This window comes from Anolis sagrei, chromosome 4 (assembly GCF_037176765.1).
Source record: "Anolis sagrei isolate rAnoSag1 chromosome 4, rAnoSag1.mat, whole genome shotgun sequence".
Taxonomy (NCBI): Eukaryota; Metazoa; Chordata; class Lepidosauria; order Squamata; family Dactyloidae; genus Anolis; species Anolis sagrei.
Window position 1 is genome coordinate 238,732,849 of NC_090024.1, and position 21,025 is coordinate 238,753,873.

The following is a 21,025-nucleotide window of genomic DNA, read 5'->3' on the forward strand; positions in this document are numbered from 1 at the left end:
GGTGTTTTGAATGTAATTTTCCTGCTTCTTGACAAGGGGTTGGACTGGATGGCCCATAAGGTCTCTTCCAACTCTATGATTCTACGATTCTATGATTCTATAAGTGTATGTGTGTAGAATTCTTCCTCCGTGCTGTTTTGGAAATGGTATAATTGGTATTTATACTGAGGCAGAAAGTGCATTAGTTGCATTTGCGAAATAAGCATCACATAATTTGGGCCTCTGGGTTCATTCATGCTTTAAATGACTATTTGGGATTTTAGGTACATTTTAACAAGTTTTAAGCTAGCATTTCTGTATCATGTCAGCATTCATATATATGATGTATTTCTACACATTTAACTTCTAGCACCGCTATTGAAAAGCAGCATTGTTCTGCGCAGCTATTCTGTCTCTATCTTCGTAACAGATTTTCAGCCGTGATAATAATATTAAAAATAGGAAGAAGTGATGGGAAAAACTGAGGGGAAGGGTAACAAATGGAAGGTAATTCCATCTGGATCCCCAGTGAAATTCTCTAATCAGTTCAGGGCAATTGTGTAATAAAAGCACTGTGTGAAAAGCATCCTCAAAGTTAGTTTGTGACTGTGAAGTGACACTCTTAAGTTCTGATTTCAGAAGGCTTTTAGAGAGGTTCCGAAAAACACATACAGATAGAAACTTCCTTAATGCTGCCAGATGCTTGAAGGGAAACTATAATGGATTACTTACTTACTTACTTAGATGATCCCTCGTTGTCCGAGTAGGATAGTCTTCCAAGGTCGGTGTTCTGTCGGTGGGTCCATAGGTGACTGTGGAGCCCTATTCTTGATCTGCATGTTCTCCTGCAGTGAGGGCATTGGTTTCCAGGGGGAAGGCGGTCCAAGTCGGGGTTGGCTTGATGCACCTTCCTCTTGGCACGTTTCTCTCTTTCACCCTCCATTCGTTCCTCTTCAAATTCTACAGCACTGCTGATCACAGCTGACCTCCAGCCGGAGCGCTCAAGAGACAGGGCTTCCCTGTTCTCAGTGTCTATGCCAGAGTTTTTAAGATTTAATTTAATTTAAGGATTAATTACATGCAAACATCGAAAAGCATTGTATTTGTTCTAACTTGCTCTCATTTTTTTGTGCTGCTTTGTGTTTTTATTTCCTGTGTTTGATTTTTCTTTAGTGATGATATTGCTGCTGTGTGATAGTTTCTGCTAGACTTTGGGGTGGGGAGGCTGTGTAAAAGCACCAAGGGGACTGGAATGTCTCTGCTGCTCCGTTCCCTCCTCCTGACGGAAGATTACGCCGCAACTTCCTTTTGTAAACCCCTCTGGCTGGTGCTAATTCATGTGGGTGAGACTCGTTTCCTGTGTTCCTCAGGGCCTGGCACCCACCTGAATCGTTCAAGGGGTGAAAGTGATGGCAAAGTGGAAGCAGCACCTCCTCTCCCGGCTTCATCACACCTTGCCACCCAGAGCCCCCCTGCCATTATCTCCTCTTCTGGTGACTTATCACCAGAAACTGGGAAAAGAATGGTGCCTTCTGCTCAGGTAAGAGCATAGTGGACTGGGATGATGCTTTACAGAGAGAAAAATGGTTAGGCTTTTCAATGGTCAGTTCTGAATGTGTGAAATGTAGTTGTAAAAAATGTTCCCCAGGTTTGAAAAAAACTGAAGGAATAAACAGACATTAACTATAAAGTTATAATTACATTAATTATGACTCCCACTCACAACCCATCTGCCTGAGAAATATTTATGCAACCTTGAGTATGTAAGCATACAAAATAGGTAAAAAGTTCAAACATTTGATGATAATGAATTAGCATGTGCAAGGCTTGCTAAACAAATGGATTTCCCTTTTTGCAAAGTGTATCTGAAACATTTATCCCAGAGCCCATCTATATAAATGAACATGTAATATTTGTGCGATTAACATAACTCAAAAACTACTTGATGAATTGCCGCCAAATTTGGCCACAAGACACCCAATAATCCAAGGAGTGACCATCACTCAAAAAAAATGATTATGTCATTTGGGAGTTGTAGTTGCTGGGATTTATAGTTAAATTACAATCAAATAATATTCTGAACTCCACCAATGATGAAATTGAACCAAACATGACAAACAAGACTCTCATGGCCAACAGAAAACACTAGAAGGGCATTGACCTTGAGTTTGGGAGTTGGAGTTCTCCTACATCCAAAGAGCACCGAGGACTCAAACAATGATGGATCTGGATCAAACTTGGCATATATACTCAATATGCCCAGATGTGAACACTGGTGGAGTTTGGGGGAAATAGACCTTGACATTTGGGAGTTGTAGTTTCTGGGGTTTATAGTTAACCTACAATCAAAAAGCATTCTAAACCCCACAAATGATAGAATTTGTCCAAACTTCCCATACAGAACCCCCATGACCAACATACTGTGTTTTGTAAACCCTTTGACACTCCCTTACACATCCCTCTCCCAGGGGTCTGACCCCCAGGTTGAGAAACGCTGCTTTATGGAAGTGCTTCCTGTGTAAAAACAATATAATGTACAAAGCTGACATCTCTGCACAGAAGCTTGTGGATAAAGTCTGCTTGAGAAGGTTTATTTATTTATTTATGTACTATACTTTTATCCTGCTCTTTTCAGCCCGAAGACGACTCAGGGCAGCATACAATCTGGCAACAATTAGATACTGAACACACATAAATACATCATTTAAAACAGGTTAAATCATAATAATAAAATTCATAATAAAAATAGTTTAAATCAATAAAAAAATCTATGACTTCCGGGTTAAAACCCATGTCCATTTGCATCGTTAAGTTGTTCCATATTCGTTCACAATACTGAATTGTCTGGTTACAATAAGGTTCCAAAAGCTTGCTTGAAGAGCCAGGTTTTCACTCTTTTCTTAAAGGTCAGGAGGGAGGGAGCTGATCCCACAGCCGAGGGGCCACCACTGTGAAGGCCCTGTCTCTCATTCCCCCCAAACACGCCTGTGAGGCAGGCAGGATCGAGAGCAGGGCTTTCCCAGATGATATTAAATTCCTGGAAGGTTCATAAGGGGCGAGATGTTCAGATAGGTAAGTTGGGCCGGAACCATTTAGGGCTTTATAGGCCAAAGCCAGCACTTTGAATAGTGCCTAGTAGCAAATTGGGAGCCAGTGGAGCTGGCGCAACAGCAGAGTTGTGTGCTCCCTGAGTGCTGCTCCTGTTAGAAACCTGGCTGCTGCCCGCTGGACCATTTGAAGCTTCCAAACAGTTTTTGAAGGCAGTAGTCTATACGGGATGTAACCAGAGCGTGGACTACCATGGCCAAGTCAGACTTCCCAAGGTATAGGCACAGCTGGCAAACAAGCTTTACCTGTGCAAATGCTTCCCTGGTCATCACCGAGACCTGGGGTTCCAGGCTCAGCGATGAATCCAGGATCGCACCCAAGCTGTGAACCTACGTCTTCAGGGGGAGTGTAACCCCATCCAACACAAGCTGAAACAGAAAAATAATTACAGCTCCTCAGCACCTGTAATGAGTTTTATTAGAAGTCTGAATATGCTGTGACTAGGAAATTGCTGCAAAAGAGCACTTAATTCTAGTAATCAAATTACCTAAATTGTGTTTTAAAAGGTACAAAATTAACTAAAATGTGTGCCTCTGGAACAATATTAATCCAAGGTTCAAGAGGTATTTAATAGTATGATATTTGAGAGAGATCAGATTCGGTATGTTAAATAATTTTTTGAGTGTTCATGAATTTAATTGCCCAATCAATGGTCATGACTTTTCTGTGCAGGTCATCTATGATGGATTCCTAGCATTGTGGCAGGCAGAGAGCTCAGACACAGGTAAGTGGAATGAATAATACTCAAGTTTAATGATTCTGTCTGTAACAATTCAAACCTAATCTTCTTTGCCTTCCTGTTTTAGATATGACTGCTTCACAGTCTGAAGATGTGGACTTGGGCCATGAGCTCTTGGATTCTCTTGCACCCAAGAAATTGATTTGTGCTTTCTGCAGGAAGATATTTGAATGTGTGGAAAAACTGAAAGAACACATTCAGGAACATACTTTCCCTATGATTATCCCTTTTGACGTAGCTGACTATTCTGAGCCGGTGCTGGCTGGTCTTTCTGGGCGCACGTCTCCTGGTCCGTTTGCTCGCTTCCGGTGCCCAAAGTGTCCTGCAAGCTTCACCCTCAAATCCAACATGGATCGACATGAGAAAACCATCCACTTCAACCGGAAGAAGATGCAATGCCCTCACTGTCTCAAACTGTTCCGAGACAAAACAGACTTGAATCGGCATCTTATGTCTGTACACTCCAGTGAACGGCTATTCATGTGTCTTTTCTGTGGGAAGGGTTTTGGCACCCAGAAAAATTGCACTACTCATATGAAAGTTTGCTATCTGACTTCCACGCAGCCAATAGCAGAAGAGCTTCTAAATAGTATCAATCAAAGTCAGGAATCAGATGATGATGAGTAAGAAAGTTGTTGGGCTGTGGAGAGAGTGAGGTTGAGCTCTTAGAAATTTACTTATAGGCCAGTAGATCCTGCCAATAGTGCACTGTGAGTATTGAATGATAGGAAGGCAGGGATCAAGCAATGTCAAACTTTGGCCCTCCAAACTTTGGTGTTTTGGACTTCAACTCCCACAATTCCTAATGGCCAGTTAGAAGTTGTGGAAGTCCAAAACACCTGGAAGGCCAAAGTTGATCCATGCTTGGTCTACATAATGAACTGGAGTCTTAACACTTCACCTCCAAGTTCTGTGGCTCACACTCAAAGAAATGGTAAAACTGGACAAATAGAATGTGTCCAGAGGAGGGCGACTAAAATGATCAAGGGTCTGGAGAACAAGCCCTATGAGGAGTGGCTTAAAGAGCTGGGAATGTTTAGCCTGCAGAAGAGAAGGCTGAGAGGAGACATGATGTATAAATATGTGAGGAGAAGCCATAGGGAGGAGGGAGCAAGCTTGTTTTCTGCTGCCCTAGAGACTAGGACGCAGTGGAACAATGGCTTCAAACTACAAGAAAGGAGATTCTACCTGAACATAAGGAAGAACTTCCTGACTGTGTGAGAGAGCCGTTCAGCAATGGAACTCTTGCCCTGGAGTGTGGTGGAAGCTCCTTTGGAGGCTTTTAAACAGAGGCTGGATGGCCATGTGTGCTTGAATGTGATTTTCCTGCTTCTTGGCGGGGGTTGGACTGGATGGCCCATGAGGTCTCTTCCAACGCTATGATTCTACGATTCTATAAGTCTATGAATTAAGATGATCTTCAGATTTCAGGATCAGATAGAAATGTATGATTAAGGGATCATTTTCTTAGGATGAAATGTCTTATTTTTATACTCTGTTTTTTAAAAAGATTTTTATACAGAGTGAGTAATTTAAAGCTTTATATTGTAAGCATAATAGCTGTTGTGATGTAGTCGCTTGAGTGTTGCACTAGGATTCTGGAGATTGGGGCCATGGAAATGCACTGGGTCACCTTGCACATGTTATACTCTCTCGGCCTCAGAGAGAAGCATGAGCAAACAAACTCCAAACAAAGCTTGCCAAGAAGATCCCATGATTCACCTTAGGGTCACTGTAAGTTTCTTGTGTGTGTGTGTGTGTCAGGAGCAACTGCAAGTCACTTCTGGTGTGAGAGAATTGACTGTCTGCAAGGACGTTTCCAGGGGACTCCTGGATTTTTGATGTTTTACCATCTATGTGGGAGGCTTCTCTCATGTCCCCGCATGGGGAGCTGGAGCTGACAGGGGGAGCTCAACCCGCTCTCCCCAGATTCAAACAGTCAGCAGTCCTGCTGACACAAAGGTTTAACCCATTGCACTCTGGGGGTTCATCACTGTAAGTGGGAAACAACTATTTGATCAGCACTTAAAAGTAACTTGGTTTTACATTTGCTGGAAAGCAACCCTCCCACTCACTGCAGGATCTGCAGCTAAAACATCCCCAGCAGGGAGCTGCCTGACATCCAGAAAATGACACATCATCTCTTTTCTAGGCAATTGGTTCCATTGCCAAACTACTGTCATTGTCAAAAAGTTCCTTCTAATTTCTAATAGGGCTGTGTTTTATTAATGGTTGTTCGAAAAGAGCCTAAAACACTTTTTATTTGGAATTTTCTCATAGCAAAAGGTTTTATCCAAAGACAATAACTTTGTATTGTCGAAGGCTTTCATGGCTGGAATCACTGGGTTGTTGCCAGTTTTCTGGGCTGAATGGCCATGCACCAGAAGCATTCTCTCCTGACATTTTGTCTGCATCTATGGCAGGCATTCTCAGATATCCTACTTCCTGTTATCCCAAAGAAAGTGTATGTCTCTGCTATCCTGTTTTACAATAGAAAAGTTGCACTGCTGGAAAAGGTGTTTCATCTGTGCAATTGTCTATGGAAAGATTTGGAAACCAATGAATATGGAGTTCGCTTATCACCAATTCTTCATAAATAGTTGCTAAATAATCTTAGTTTTTCAGTTCTGGGATTACATTTAATATCTTTATAATTTCTTTCTATTATATGGATAGAATCCAAAAAAAGATGAAAAATCCTGCCTTTGGATCGTTTTTTTTAAAACTAATAATAGTTTAAATTGTCTGTATTGACTAGCAAAATTTTATTTTGGGTGGTTTATGGTTGTGCAAGCAAATACTTTCTGTATTCTAATTAGCACAGCTAGCCAGCAATTTTACAGTCTGGCAGCTGCTAAATAATTTATTTTGCTCTTTAACAAACAGTAGGTGAGGAGAAGAGACAGCACAGCAAGGCAGGCAAGGATTAGCAAATAGGATATCGGTAGTTTAGAGAAAACACCCTGTATCTCCAGGAATTGTATGTGTGTGTTAGGAAGAGGAAGCAAGTGTTACAGCCCAAAATAATGGCTATCCTTGAGAGGCTGTTTTGTGTATTGGATTAAAATACATTCAGTATATCTTGGGGGATGCTGTGTATTTTGGTAGCATATCTTGGGCTTTGCAAAGTATAGCTTGGTAGTATATCTTGGGCTTTGGTTCTACTGGGTTTATGCTAGAATCTTAGACAATCTTTGCTGTAAAATTGTGCACCCATTTGAAGCATTCAACATTGTGATACATTGTTTACATTTTTTAAAAGAATTGTCACTGATTTGACTCCTCGTTTTTCCACAGGAAAAACTAGAGACACATATCAAAGTGATGCACAGCAAGTTCAAACTCTGAGTTGCTGAACTTGCTGACCAAAAGGTTGGCGGTTCGAATCTGGGGAGCAGGGTAAGCTCCCACTGTTAGCCCCAGCTTCTGCCAACTTAGCAGTTTGAAAACATAGAAATGTGAGTAGAACAATAGGTACCGTTCCGGCAGGAAGGTAACAATGCTCCATGCAGTCATGCCGGCCACATGATCTTGGAGGCATCTATGGACAACGCCAGTTTTTGGCTTAGAAATGGAGATGAGCACCAGCCCCCAGAGCCGGACACGAGTAGACTTAATGTCAAGGAGAAACCTTTACCTTTTACCTTTATTTCTTATTTATTTATAGTATTTGCATCCCGCTTTCTCTCTTTCAAGGAAACTCAAAGCAGATAATCAACAAAATTGCACAATGTATAAATTAAAACCTTATGTATGTACACAAAAACCTGTTGCACTGCATAAAGAACAGCACCCCCTGGTTTAGTCTTAAAAACCTTTATCTTTAAAAGCCAGTCTGAATAGAAAGGAAGGACAGCAGGAAGGAGTCATTCTGGCTTCCCTAAGAAGAAGGGAGTTCCAGAGTTGAGGGGCATTTGCCATCAAGAAGGAAGACTGTGTTCCCTCTCGTTCCTACCAACTGAGCTTGAGATGGACCAAGAGAAGGAAGGGCCTATTCTGAAGGGGATCTCAGGGCATGGACAGGTTCATACAAGGCTGGACCTAAACCATCTAGATCTTTAAAGGTCATCACCAGCACTTTGAATTATGCCTGGAAACAGACTGGCAGCCATAGGAGCTTTTGCAGGAGGGGAGTTGTCCACTCCCTCTAGCCAGCTCCAGTGAGCAACCTAGCTTCAGATCTTTGGACCAGCTGAAGTTTCCAAGCATTTTTCAGAGGCAGCCCCACATGTCATAGAATTATAGAGTTGGCAGAGACCTTGTGGGCCATCCAGTCCAACCCATTCTGCCAAAAAGCAGGAAAATCGCATTCAGAGCACCTCTGACAGGTGGCCATCCAGCCTCTGTTTAAAAGCCTCCAAAGAAGGAACCTCCACCACACTTCTGGGCAGAGAGTTCCACTTCTGAACTGCTCTCACAGTTAGGAAGTTCTTCCTCATGTTCTGGTGGATTCGGCCTTCTTCTAGTTTGAAGCCTTTGTTCCACATCCTAGTCTCCAGGGCAGCAATAGAGAAACCCCTTTCCAGCAAGCTTAGGCAAAGCAAACTGCTGCTAGGTCTCTCGGCTGGCTTGTTCTTCCACATTATTAACTTTTGCCATCTTAACCACATTCTGATATCATGGTTTCCCTCTGTGAAATATTGGAAGATATGCTTTATTTGTCATATCAGTAACACTTTCAGGAAACATGCTCATTAAACCTGTGTGTGCTCATTAAACCAGTGAAAGACAGTTACTCGAAGCCCTGGAAATGTCATTTTCTCCCAGCGCCCTTGCCCCCAAAGTTAACCTTCCCCAGCAAGGTCCGTGCTTGCTTAGCTCTTGACCTTATCATTGCTGTGCTACTTTTATTTCTGATCTCTATCTGGATGAGCATGGCTGGCGTTGATCTGTATATACATAGAACACTGATACCTCTTTTAGAGCAACTAAATCAATCTCTAATCCAAAGTTTTTTCCATTCTTATTTACCTCTGTTCCATCAATTAAAATGATCGAGGGCTGGCATGAACTCAAATCCTTTCTGTGCCCCTGATTTTAGTTGACTCATCTATATCTTGTTAGCCTGCCCTATGCTTTATTTATTTTTATATCTTATTTATTTATTTTAGGTGTACTTGTGTTTTAAAAGCAATGAATAATCTGGGAATATTTTATTGCCTTATTTAAACTAAGAAGAACTATTCCTTGTCAACTTGAAAGTGTAGTTTGTGAAACGTTATCATGGGACAAGCTTGTCTCTGTATCTGGGCTTCAAAATGATGACAATAATGTGTTTTCATGGCCGGAATTACTGGGGCCCCTTCCACACAATTGAATAAAATCCCACATTATCTGCTTTAAACTGGGATATATGGCAGTGTGGATTCAGATATTCCAGTTCAAAGCAGATATTGTTGGTTATTCTACCTTGATATTCTGGGTTATATGTCTGTATGGAAGGCCCTGGGTTGCTGTGAGTTTTCCGGGCTGTTTGCCCATGTTCCAGAAGCTTTCTCTCCTGGCATTTTGCCCACATCTATGCCAGGCATCCTTAGAGGTTGTGAGGTCTGAGGATGCCTGCCATAGATGTGGGTGAAACATCAGGAGATAATGCTTCTGGAACATGGCCATACAGCCCAGAAAACTCACAGCAAACTATGACAGTAATGTTTTTAGGGTTTTTTAAAGTGATGTTTTAAAAAGGCATTTTTGGCAAGGGAAGTCATGCTACCCATGCTCTATTTTGCCTTGGTTAGACCACATCTGGAATACTGTGTCCAATTCTGGGCACCACAATTGAAGGAGGATGCTGACTCTAATCTGGAATGTGTCCAGAGGAGAGCGACTAAAATGATCAGGGGTCTGGAGAACAAGCCCTATGAGGAGCGGCTTAAAGAGCTGGGTATGAGAAGAGCTGGCTCTCAGAGAAGGCTGAGAGGAGACATGATAGCCATGTATTAGTATGTGAGAGGAAGTCATAGGGAGGAGGGAGTGAACTTGTTTTCTGCTGCCCTGCAGACTAGTACGCGGAACAATGGCTTCAAACTACAAGAAAGGAGATTTCATCTGAACATTAGGAAGAACTTCTTAATGGTGAGAGCCGTTCAGCAGTGGAACTCTCTGTCCCGGAGTGTGGTGGAGGCTCCTTCTTTGGAAGCTTTTAAACAGAGGCTGGATGGCCCATTTGTCAGGGGTGCTTTGAATGGGATTTTTCTTCTTCTTGGCAAAATGGGGTTGGATTGGATGGCCCACGAGGTCTCTTCCAACTCTATGATTCTATTATCTCTTTTTTCGTTTATAATAGGATAGTAATAACAAGGTAACAAGCAGCAGAACAAGTAATACAAAGATTTTGCTTTTCAATACTGTAGTAAATTACTTATCAAAACTGTAACCAATAATGGGAACAAAATACTTTTATTTGATGCTAGCTGTATGACTTACTCTATTATGCAACTGTAAAATTTTAAACTACCTCTATTCAAAAGGATTATCTGAGTTATGCAGTGGGAAAGTGACCCAATTCCAGTGTTTCTCAGGTTAGAGAAATTGGTGCTGGTTTGTATTTCATATCAGTTGTCCATTCGTTTCTTTGGGATGATTGATTAGTACATAGTTGCAAGTCAAACTCTAGCTTAGCTGTCAAAGGCTTTCATGGCCGGAATCACTGGGTTGTTGTAGGTTTTTCGGGCTGTATGGCCATGTTCTAGAAGCATTCTCTCCTGACGTTTCGCCTGCATCATTGAACATCTCTACGGGGAGAAACTGTTTGAAGGCACACAAAAATTGGAACAACTCAGGAACAGGAAAGCACATCTACTGTGCTCTCTGACTTTCCTTCTTCATTGCAGAAACATAGATAGTACCCCACAATTTCTCACAGCCAAAAGGACTTTCAAAACACCACAAGCTCACCATATCTATGACCGCCTGGAACACAATCTCTTACACTCCCACCCTGGACCTTCCACAGATATATAAACTCATTTTCATAGTTCCCAACAGAACTCACAACCTTTGAGGATGCCTGCAATAGATGCAGGCGAAATGTCAGGAGAGAATGCTTTTAGAACTTGGCCACACAGCCCGAAAAACCTACAACAATCTAGCATAGCTGTCCCTTCTCCATGGTACAGGCAGGTTACCTACTCGTTTTTTTTTAAGCACTGCGTTTATATTTATCTGACCATTCTTTGTTGAAAGACTGTAACATTGATGTAAGAATGTATTCCTTGGTGATATTCAGGATACTTTCTAGTCCGGATGCCCAAAGCTTTTCTCATTCAGATAGAACACCTTCCAAAATCAAGCTTTATAGCTCAAAAAGCACCAGTGTCATTTTTAGTTTCCAAATATTGCTGCTCTTTGGTCCCACGGTGTGTGTTTTAAGTTAACCTTTAAATATAATTTAATGTGTGTATTAAACTGATTGTATGTTGTCACTACCTGTACTATGGCACCTTCACGAAGCAGTTCACTGCTTCAAAGCAGGCATGTTTCCAGTACTGTGAAATTGAGAAATAGACTATGGAATATAATTTCTAGTGATACTGTTTTACAGAGCTAAAAATGTGTCCTTGGAGATAGTTTTTAATAAAAAAAAAACTATTGAAAAAACATTTTGACTTTGGGTATTTCTTAACCAGTGAATTTTGAGTGGTTCCGTAGATGGGTTGAATAAAAGGTCCCCAAATTTGATGTGTTGTTCCATTGGACCAAAAAAAAAAGTGTAGTGAGGCAGTTTACTAATTTGAATACCAGTCAAGCAAATGCATAAGATTTCTGTACATGTCGTCTCATTTTATTTATTTTATTCATATTCTCCTCTTGTTTAAAGCAGCTCAAGGCATCTATTTGTTTTAGCTGGTTCCATTTCTATGATGGTTTAATTGCTTTTTAACTTTCGGGTGCTCTTAATTTTAATTATATTTAATTTCTGTAAGACAGTGGTTCTCAACTTGTGGGTCCCAAGGTATTTTGGCCTACAACTCCCAGAAATCCCAGCCAGTTTACCAGCTGTTAGGATTTATGGGAGTTAAAGGCCAAAACATCTGGGGACCCAACTGCTGTAAGACACTGAATCCTAAACTGGGAATAAGGTGATACATAACAACAATAATAATGGTTTAGAATGAAATAAGTGTAATAGTGTTTACACACATATACACATGTTCTGCCCTAAATTTGGTTTCAATGTTTTAATGTCCAAACGTAACTTGTTTCTTTGACCTATCGTAGTTTTATTTGTATGTGTGTCAGGAGCGACTTGAGAAACTGCAAGTTGTGTGAGAGAATTGGCCATCTGCAAGGACATTGTCCAGGGGATGCCCGGATATTTGATGTTTTACTATCCTTGTGGGAGACTCTTCTCATGTCCCCACATGGGGAGCTGGAGCTGACAGAGAGAGCTCAACCTGCTCCCCCAGATCCTGTCGGTCAGCATTCTTGATGATCTTAGATCATGTATGAGCAAACTTGGACCCTTGAAAAGGAAGGGGCCTGAGGCTGTTAGGAATCGAGGGAGTTGGAGTCCGTTACACTGGAGGGAGGGCCCAAGTTTGCCCATGCCTGGGTTGTTGTAGGTTTTTCGGGTTGTATGGTCATGTTCTAGAAGCATTCTCTCCTGATGTTTTGCCTGCATCTGTGGCAAGCATCCTCAGACAACCTCTGAGGGACAGTAGATTTCCAAAAGTGGTATTATCCCATGGGCCATTGTCTATAGTTGAAGGTGGAATACTTTCGATCTGCCGTTATCTCTGGTCAATCAGGTTTGGCTGACATTCTGAACTAGAATAACGATGATCATGGAATGAATTGCCTTATCCCTGGCAACAATGACTGTATTATATCCTGCCTTCAGTTGTCATTGGGAAACTGACAATTAAAGAGCTCTTCTTTTGTAGTAAAGTCGCTTGTTCTATTTCAGGGGTAGAACGGTGCTGAATTAGCTTTGATTTTGAAGGGCAGCCTTTAGGCAACTCTCGGGGACTTTGCACAAGTAACTTGTGTCTTGATCACCTTGTCAAAACTTTTTAGGAGTTGGGTTAGAGTGGTCCTGTGGAGGTGGGACCCAGGTCTGAACACATGATTCATGTATGTTGCAGATACAGTTTTTGCCCATTGCCTTGTGGTGATTTAATAAATAATATTTTTAATTTAATAGTTTTGTGCATGAGACAAAGAACATATGATTTGAATTATCAGAAAGAAAAGGTGACTATCTCAGCCAACCATGTGGACAGTTTTGGATTGCGGAATATTTGGGATTTTGGCATTCAACCTGTCCGCCTTATGACACAATAATAATGAATCTCTTAAACATTAAATAATAATACGATAAATATTAGTAGGTAGTTTTTCAAATTGTGTTTAAACTGTCAGAATGATGGGTATTTGAAACGATTGTGTGGCAATAACTGTTTAGATATGAGGGTCTAGTACTCCAAGATACACTTGTGCGTGGTCTTTAAAATGTGCTACTTTGCAGAAGAATATCTAACTCTTGATTTGGTTTTTCCTCAATATCTCCAGTTGATGTTCATTTAGTGGACTGTATTGTCGAAGGCTTTCATAGCCAGAATCACTGGGTGGTTGTAGGTTTTTCGGGCTAGGTGCCAAGATTCCTGCAGACGCAGACTGCAGCCAGGAGACGTTTCCTTCTTGGGAGGAGAGCAATGACCAATCTTGATAAAATAGTGAAGAGTAGAGACATCACACTGGTGGGAACGAGAGAAAGGGCCTTCTCCGTGGCTGCCCCCCACCTCTGGAACTCCCTTCCTAAGGAGTTAAAGATGGCCTCCTCCCTCCCCACTTTCAAGAAACAGCTGAAGGCATACCTTTGCTCACTGGCTTACGAGAAGGAGGAATAGTAGTTGGTAATACTACCATTATACCTCTGATTAATAGTTGCCATCCGTATCCATGCCCTGCTCACCCCACCAGCTCAATAGATATCTTGAGCAATGATTAATCAATTTTCCCCAAGGAAATGGGAAATTATTGTTTCCATTCAGTGTTTGATGTTTTGTCTTATGTCTGTTACAACAAACTGTGTTTGTTATTTAATTTTAGTTGTTATAATTTGTGTTTATATGTTGGGTTGTTTAAATTTTGTTAGTATGGATGTATTCTTGTTGTATTCGGGCATTGAATGTTTGGAATCCACCCTGAGTCCCTTCGAGGAGATAGAACGGAATATAAATAAAGATTATTATTTGAAACATAACAAGATGAGTCCACAGCAGACACTCTGCTGGCTGTTGAATTGGATCACACATCAGACACTTCCCAAGTGTCTAGGACTGTGTGATGTATCGGCGAATAATGCGTGCAGATCCCAGTAAGGTGGCCTTCTGCAGCTGGAAGATGGCAATGTTGTGAGCGCCGATTGTGTTTAAGTGCAGGCCAAGGTCTTTAGGCACTGCACCCAGTGTGCCGATCACCACTGGGACCACCTTGACTGGCTTGTGCCAGAGTCTTTGCAGTTCAATTTTTAAATCCTCATATTGTGTCAGCTTTTCCAGTTGTTTCTCTGCAATCCTGCTGTCACCTGGGATTGCGACATCGACTATCCATACTTTGTTTTTTAACATGATTGTGAGGTCAAGAGTATTATGTTCCAAAACTCTGTCTGTCTGAATCCAGAACTCCCAGAGGAGTTAAGATAATGATGATGATGATGATGATGATGATGATGATGATTATTATTATTATTGTGACTAGCTGTACCCCCCATGCTTTGCTGTGGCCGACGTTCCCTCTTTCTCTCCTTCTTTCTCTCCTTCCTTCACTACCTTTTTCCTTCCTTCCTTCCCGTCTTTCCTTCTCTTCTTCCTTCCTTCTCTATCTCTTTTCTTCCTTCCCCCTTTTTCTTTCTCTTCTGCTGTCTCTCTTTTTTCCTTCTCTCTTTCCTTCTTTCCTTCCCTCCCTCTTTCTCTATATCTTCCCCCCTTCCTTCGCTCCCCCTTTCCTTCCTTCTCTACCTCTTTCCTTCCTTCCTTCTCTCTTTGCTTCCATGCTTCTTTCTACCTTTCCTTCTTTCTTTCCCTATTGTCTCCCCCACCCTCTTTCTTTCTTCCCTTTTTTCTGTATTGTCTTTTCATCATTTAGCTTTTTGGGGCTTTTTAAGTCCCTTCTGCTGTGTTTTTGGTGGTTTTTTGGGTGAAGGACATACATTGGGTTGTTGGGTGTCTTGAGTCCAAATTTGGTGTCAATTCGTCCAGTGGTTTTTGAGTTCTGTTAATCCCACAAACGAACACTACATTTTTATTTATATAGATTATTAAGTGTAAAAATGTGTACTCCTATTAACTTGCCAGTGTGGGGAGCATTGGAAAGGTGAAGTAGAAATCTTGCCCTTCCCAGGAGGCTCAGACTAAAACAAACTGCAGCAGCCTTTCCTAGTTTTTGTGCTTTTCCTCCCTTTCTTTTTGTTGCTCTTTTGTCACCATGACCACCCTCTGATGTTGGCTGGCCACACAGTTTTCATGGGTGAAATGCTGGAGGATGTTCATGTAAGACTTTTTGGCATTGTTTGCTGAACAAACTAATAAAGCTACTCTACTAGAAGGAATTAATGTAGGTAGGTGACTGTTTTTATTAAACACCATCCAAGCTGCTATTTTCATCTGTTTTGTTAGACCATACCCTACTTTGCAGGCTTGTTTAGATGGGGGACTGTTTCCCCAGCGGCTCTGTGAACCCTTCTGCTAAATTGGGCCCTGGGGCTCTTGTCAGCGTACTTTCCCCGGAGTCCATCTGAGTGCTGTTGCTCCTCTGGAAAACATGACAACAGGAAGCAGCATTACTAACAGACAAAAATATTAATGTTGTTGTTGTTAAGTTTCCATCCAAAACTATGAAGGAAATAATGCCTGATCTGACCAATTTCCTTCCATATGTCCTCTGAAGCACTTTATCTATCTGTTGGATTGATCCCCCCATATCACTCTTCAAAACCCCCATGCCTAGACATACCCTACTCTGTACACACCCAGGGTTTAAAAATTTTAATCTACATCTGGCCCAGCCATAATGTTTTTAAATCTTTTGTGTGTTATTGCTTATATGTTTAACTGCATTATTTATATTGTTTTATTTGCTTGCTTGTTTGTTGATGCATTTGTTGTATTTGTATCTGATGGGCTTGGCCTCATATAAGCTACCCCGAGTCTCTTTGGGGAGATGGTGGTGAGGTATAAATAAATTATTATTATTATTATTATTATTATTATTATTATTATTATTATTTTAAAAGTGAAAAATGAAATGTGAGCCCTATAATACTTGGTATGCAAGGGTTTGGACTATAATAACTTATGTGTAAGATCAATTAAATTCAAGATTGTGCACTTGATTACTTTGTATGAACCTCCTATGTTCAACAATAGTTTACTGATGATTGCTACAACATGGTTACTAAACTCCCTATTTGGTTCCTTTTGAAGAAGTCAGCATAGTAATACCACACAACTGTCATTTCATTCTAGGGCTACTTCTGGGATGTGGAGTGCAGACCTAGATCCAGTTGTTTGTATGTTGTTGCATTTCTGGTTCAGTGGCTCACAAAAAGTTATTTCTGACCTAATTCTGTGTATTGCCAAGACAAGCTTTGATTGAATCTCAGCCACCTGTATGTAGGACAGGTAACAGAGGGTGTACTCTAATGCAACCTTCTGGTGCCCTCAAGGTGTGCTGATCTGCCAAGGGATTGTGTAGGTTGCAGTCTGACACAACTGGAGGACACTAGATGGGAGAAGTTTGGTTTAGCAGATTATTGCTTCTTTTTATTGGTGCTTCAACAGATCTTGGAAATGTATTGTCGAAGGCTTTCACTGGGTTGTTGTAGGTTTTTCCGGGCTATATGGCCATGTTCTGGAGGCATTTTTTCTCCTGACGTTTCGCCTGCATCTATGGCATATATAAACATAACTAACACTGCCTCTGAGGATGCTTGCCATAGATGCAGGCGAAACGTCAGGAGAAAAATTGCCTCCAGAACATGGCCATATAGCCCGGAAAAACCTACAACAACCCAGATTTTGGAAATACTAACATTATTTGCAGTAGTGCAATATTACAGTTGTAGATTCATAGAATCATGGAATTGGAAGAGACCACAAGATCATCCAATCCAACCCCATTCTGTCGTACAAGGAAATACAACTAAAAAAACACTCTTGACAGGTGTCTATCTGTGCTCATGGCAGATAGACATAACAAAAATGCATCCCTGATTTATGCTGTAGTATAGAGCTGGTATAGTGACAGTCAGCATGGTGTAGTGGTTTGAGTGTCGGACTATGATTTTGGAACCCCAGTTTTAGCTATGGAAAGACTCAGGTGACCCCAGGCAAGCCCCAAGTGATCCTGTAATAGGTTTGCATTCGAATTGCTGTAAGTTGAAAACACCAACAGCAAATAGAGGTAGGCAACTACAGTGGTCAGAAGTTCACCTCTGGTTTTGAAAAAGTGGTATTTGTTTTAATATTAAGCCGTTCATGATAGCCTGTAAATGGGAGAAGTATCTAAAGGGGTCGTTACCTATAAAGTCCGTAAACTGTTCGAGCCCAGGCTTTTTGTCCAACTGCATCTCCCTATATAAACCATCTTGTGCAATGCAGTCAGCACAGGAGGCCCTGCTCTCAGTCCCACCCCCATCACAAGCTCGGTGGGTGGGAATGAGATAGGGCTCCTTCTCTGGGATCGCTCCCTGTCTCTGGAACTCCCATCCTAAAGAAACAAAAATGGCCCCACTCTCCTCTCCTTCAAAAAACTTCTGAAAACACACTTGTGCACCTTAGCATATGGAGGGGGGGGGGGGGGAGGACTAGTAAACCCTAAATCAACTCCATTGGAACACTGGCTAACTTATTTGTGCTTTATGACAGCTACAGTATATCTTAAAGCACAATTATGATGGGCACTTTTTATGTAGTTTAATCGTTTATTCCTTCAGGGTATATGTCTTTAATGTTCATTATGTAATAGTGAAATTTTGTTTTATCTGAGTATTTGTATTTTTTCAGTTTAATATTAGTTCTTTTTTGTCATAAGTTTATTGATGTTGTTTTGTATTAATTTGATGTGTTTCAATTTGATTAAGGCATTGGATGTTTGCCTTTTTGTATGTGAAACCCCTTGGGGAGAGAGGGCGGTCTATAAATATATTATTATTGTTATTGTTATTGTTATTATTATTATTTTACTGACACAAAATCACAGTATGTCACAGCAAACAAGATCTCTATGCTGGATTTCGTATCACAAAATCACAAGTCGAATACTTCCCAAGCGTTTAGGACTGTATTTTTGAATGATGTGCGCAGATCCAAGTAAGGTGGCCTTTTGCAGTTGACAGATCGTGATTTTGTCAATATTTATTGTTTATTATTTTACAGCAGAAGCAAATCACATATTTATTTTTTTTATTTTTTTACTAGGAAAAGGGAAGTTCAAGGAATGTGGAGGGATAAAGGATGCAAACCATCCTGAAGTTTGGGAGCAATAGTCCCCACAGAGCCACGAAATTCAGTGAAAGCTCATTGGAAGGAAGATGTGATATAAACATAACTAATATGCAATTAATATTTGCTTTTCCTTACTGATGCAGGGGCATGTATTGGTTGTCAGCAATCATCAGTTTTGAAAAAGTGTTATGGCTTCTATCAATGTTTCCATTTATTAGACTGGTTTGCCTTGTAGAAAACTTTAAGAAAGCTTTGAGGGGGGGAAAAAGATAATTTCCACCAAAATTGAATTAGCACGTATACAACGGTTTGGCATTGATGTGGCAGAATCTTTTGGAGGCAGCTTGGCTTTGCCTGTATTTGTTTAGGATTGACTTATTCGAATGACTTATATAAAAGGAAATTATGGATGCACCTTGTTCTTGGTCAGCAATATGGGATTAGGAGGCTCAAACATGTTAACAATTCTTTTCTGGCTAGATGTTCTGGGGTTGAGCAGTAATGTAGGTCAAGCTAAGTTATTCCTCAGCAAAACTCTTCTGCTGCTCCTGGATTTCTTCATGTTAAAGTGTTCAGATCCCATCACTTTGTGTTAGCGTACACTCTTTTAGGCCCACGCTTTTCTCATTGGGGAATCTTGAAAGCTTTTCAGACATCTCCGAATACACTCCTGTGTTCCTATTAAGAAGACAAGATAACATTTTTTGTTAGGGCAGCATTCTAGTCAACCTTCTTTTAATGGGACACCTCCCCCACTAAATCATAGTCCCAGAGTTAAGTCACCAAGTATTTGGCTAAAACTCCCAGAATTACTGAACTAAATGGTGGATTGTATACTGCAGACTGTCTCTAAGAATTGACAAGCTTCCCACAAAGAAAGAAGGTCTGATTCATGGATTCTGAGTTAGTTTAAATAACAAATGTATTGTACAACCCTTTTGTGTAAATGCTGTAAACCAGGCATGGGCAAATTTTGGCCCTCCGGGTGTTTTAGACTTCAATTCCCACAATTCCTAATAGCCTACCAGCTGTTAGGAATTGTGAGAGTTGACGTCCTAAACACCTGAATGGCAGAATTTTGCCCATGCCTAAAGATATACTGGAGTGATGTGCGAACAAATATTTTTATTGTGTCAGAAGTGAATTGAGACTATACTGCAAGTTGCTTCTGGTGTGGGAGAATTGGCCATCTGTAAGAACGTTGTGCAGGGGATGCCTGGATGTGTTACCATCCTGTGGGAGGCTTCTCTCATGTCCCCACATGGAAAACTGGGGCTGACAGACAAGAGCTCATCCCGTCTCGTGGATTCAAACTGCCGACCTTCAAGTCTTCAGGTCAGCAGTTCAGCCGGCACAAGCGTTTAACCCCACCAGAAAGGTGTCTAGTCCACACTGTTTCACTGTCTTCCTACCCTTTGTCTTGGAGTCCTGTGGAATGGAGCTACATTTTTGGGGGTGAAAGGGAAAGCAGATTTCACATTTCCCTCCTTCTGTTAATCCATTACAACCCCTTAGGTTAGAGCAGAAGTAAGAGGGACTTGCAAAGAAGAAGTTCTCAATGCTTTGCCCTGGATGGCGGCTGCCATCACCAAATTTCTACAGAGCGAAAGGATAGTATGTCTCTCAGAGGTGTTTGGCTGGGCAAGCACTTAAAATCTCGGACAAGGCAGGAAATTCTAAGCCGCCTTGTGTTATGTTTCCCTTCCAGTGAATGAGTTCACGGTGATCAGGAAGAAGTTCAAGTGCCCCTACTGCAGCTTCTCCGCCATGCACCAGTGCATCCTGAAGCGACACATGCGCTCCCACACGGGAGAAAGGCCCTACCCTTGCGAAACCTGCGGGAAGAAGTTCACTCGCCGGGAGCACATGAAGCGGCACACCTTGGTAAGTCAGAGCCTTTGAGTGTTCAAATTCCAGCCTCCATTTTTTGGCGGACTCTATGGCGTAATATAAACCACATGTAGTTCACATTTGATCAGCCCACAAACTGCTTTGCCAGAGAAAGAAAATATGCCACACAGATGAACAATGAAGAACAAGTAGTTTACTTTTCATAAATTAGAACAACATATGCACAATCATGTGATCAATCACATCGACTCACATAATGTCCTTTTTATGTGAGATTTAAAATTGTCTTTGTCCATGTGGATGCACTTCTTCATTAGCTCATGAAGTGAGAGCACACTCCAAACTTTGTCTCTCTCCTTCTCTCTGCTTTTCTGCAAGCACTTGCGTAGCTCAAGCCTGAAAAATGTAAGTCTTGATGAATGCAAGGCTGGGGTAAAAATTGCTGGAAGAATCATTAACAACCTTAGATATGCAGATGACACCACTTTAATGACCGAAAGCGAGGAGGAGCTGAGGAGCCTTCTCACCAAAGTGAAAGAAGAAAGCTCAAAAGCTGGGCTGCAGCTAAACATAAAAAAATGAAGGTTATGGCAACAAGAATTATTGATAACTGGGAAATAGAGGGAGAAAACGTGGGGGCCGTGACAGACTTTGTATTTCTAGGTGTAAAGATTACTGCAAACACAGACTGCAGCCAGGAAATCAGGAGATGCTTAGTTCTTGGGAGGAGAGCAATGTCCAATCTCAATAAAATAGTGAAGAGTAGAGACATCACACTGGCAACAAAGATCCGCATAGTTAAAGCAATGGTCGTAACCTATGAATGTGAGAGCTGGACCAGAAGGAAGGAAGGAAGGAAGGAAGGAAGGAAGGAAGGAAGGAAGGAAGGAAGGAAGGA

General features: G+C 41.3%; 1 protein-coding gene across 3 annotated transcripts in view; it reads left to right on the forward strand.

Annotated features, from left to right (window-relative positions):
* ZBTB46 (zinc finger and BTB domain containing 46) overlaps positions 1–21,025 on the forward strand; it is a 66,972-nt gene that overhangs the window by 38,710 nt on the left and 7,237 nt on the right. For 2 of the 3 annotated variants that reach the window (XM_067468256.1, XM_067468257.1), the window contains exons 4-6: positions 1,350–1,519; positions 3,760–3,811; positions 3,894–11,597. In XM_067468256.1, coding sequence (XP_067324357.1) covers positions 1,350–1,519; positions 3,760–3,811; positions 3,894–4,453 — 782 coding nt within the window. In that variant the 3' untranslated portion in view covers positions 4,454–11,597. Of the gene's footprint in view, positions 1–1,349; positions 1,520–3,759; positions 3,812–3,893; positions 11,598–19,984; positions 20,161–21,025 lie in introns of those variants that run through there. The other variant, XM_060771898.2, reaches the window with a different exon arrangement.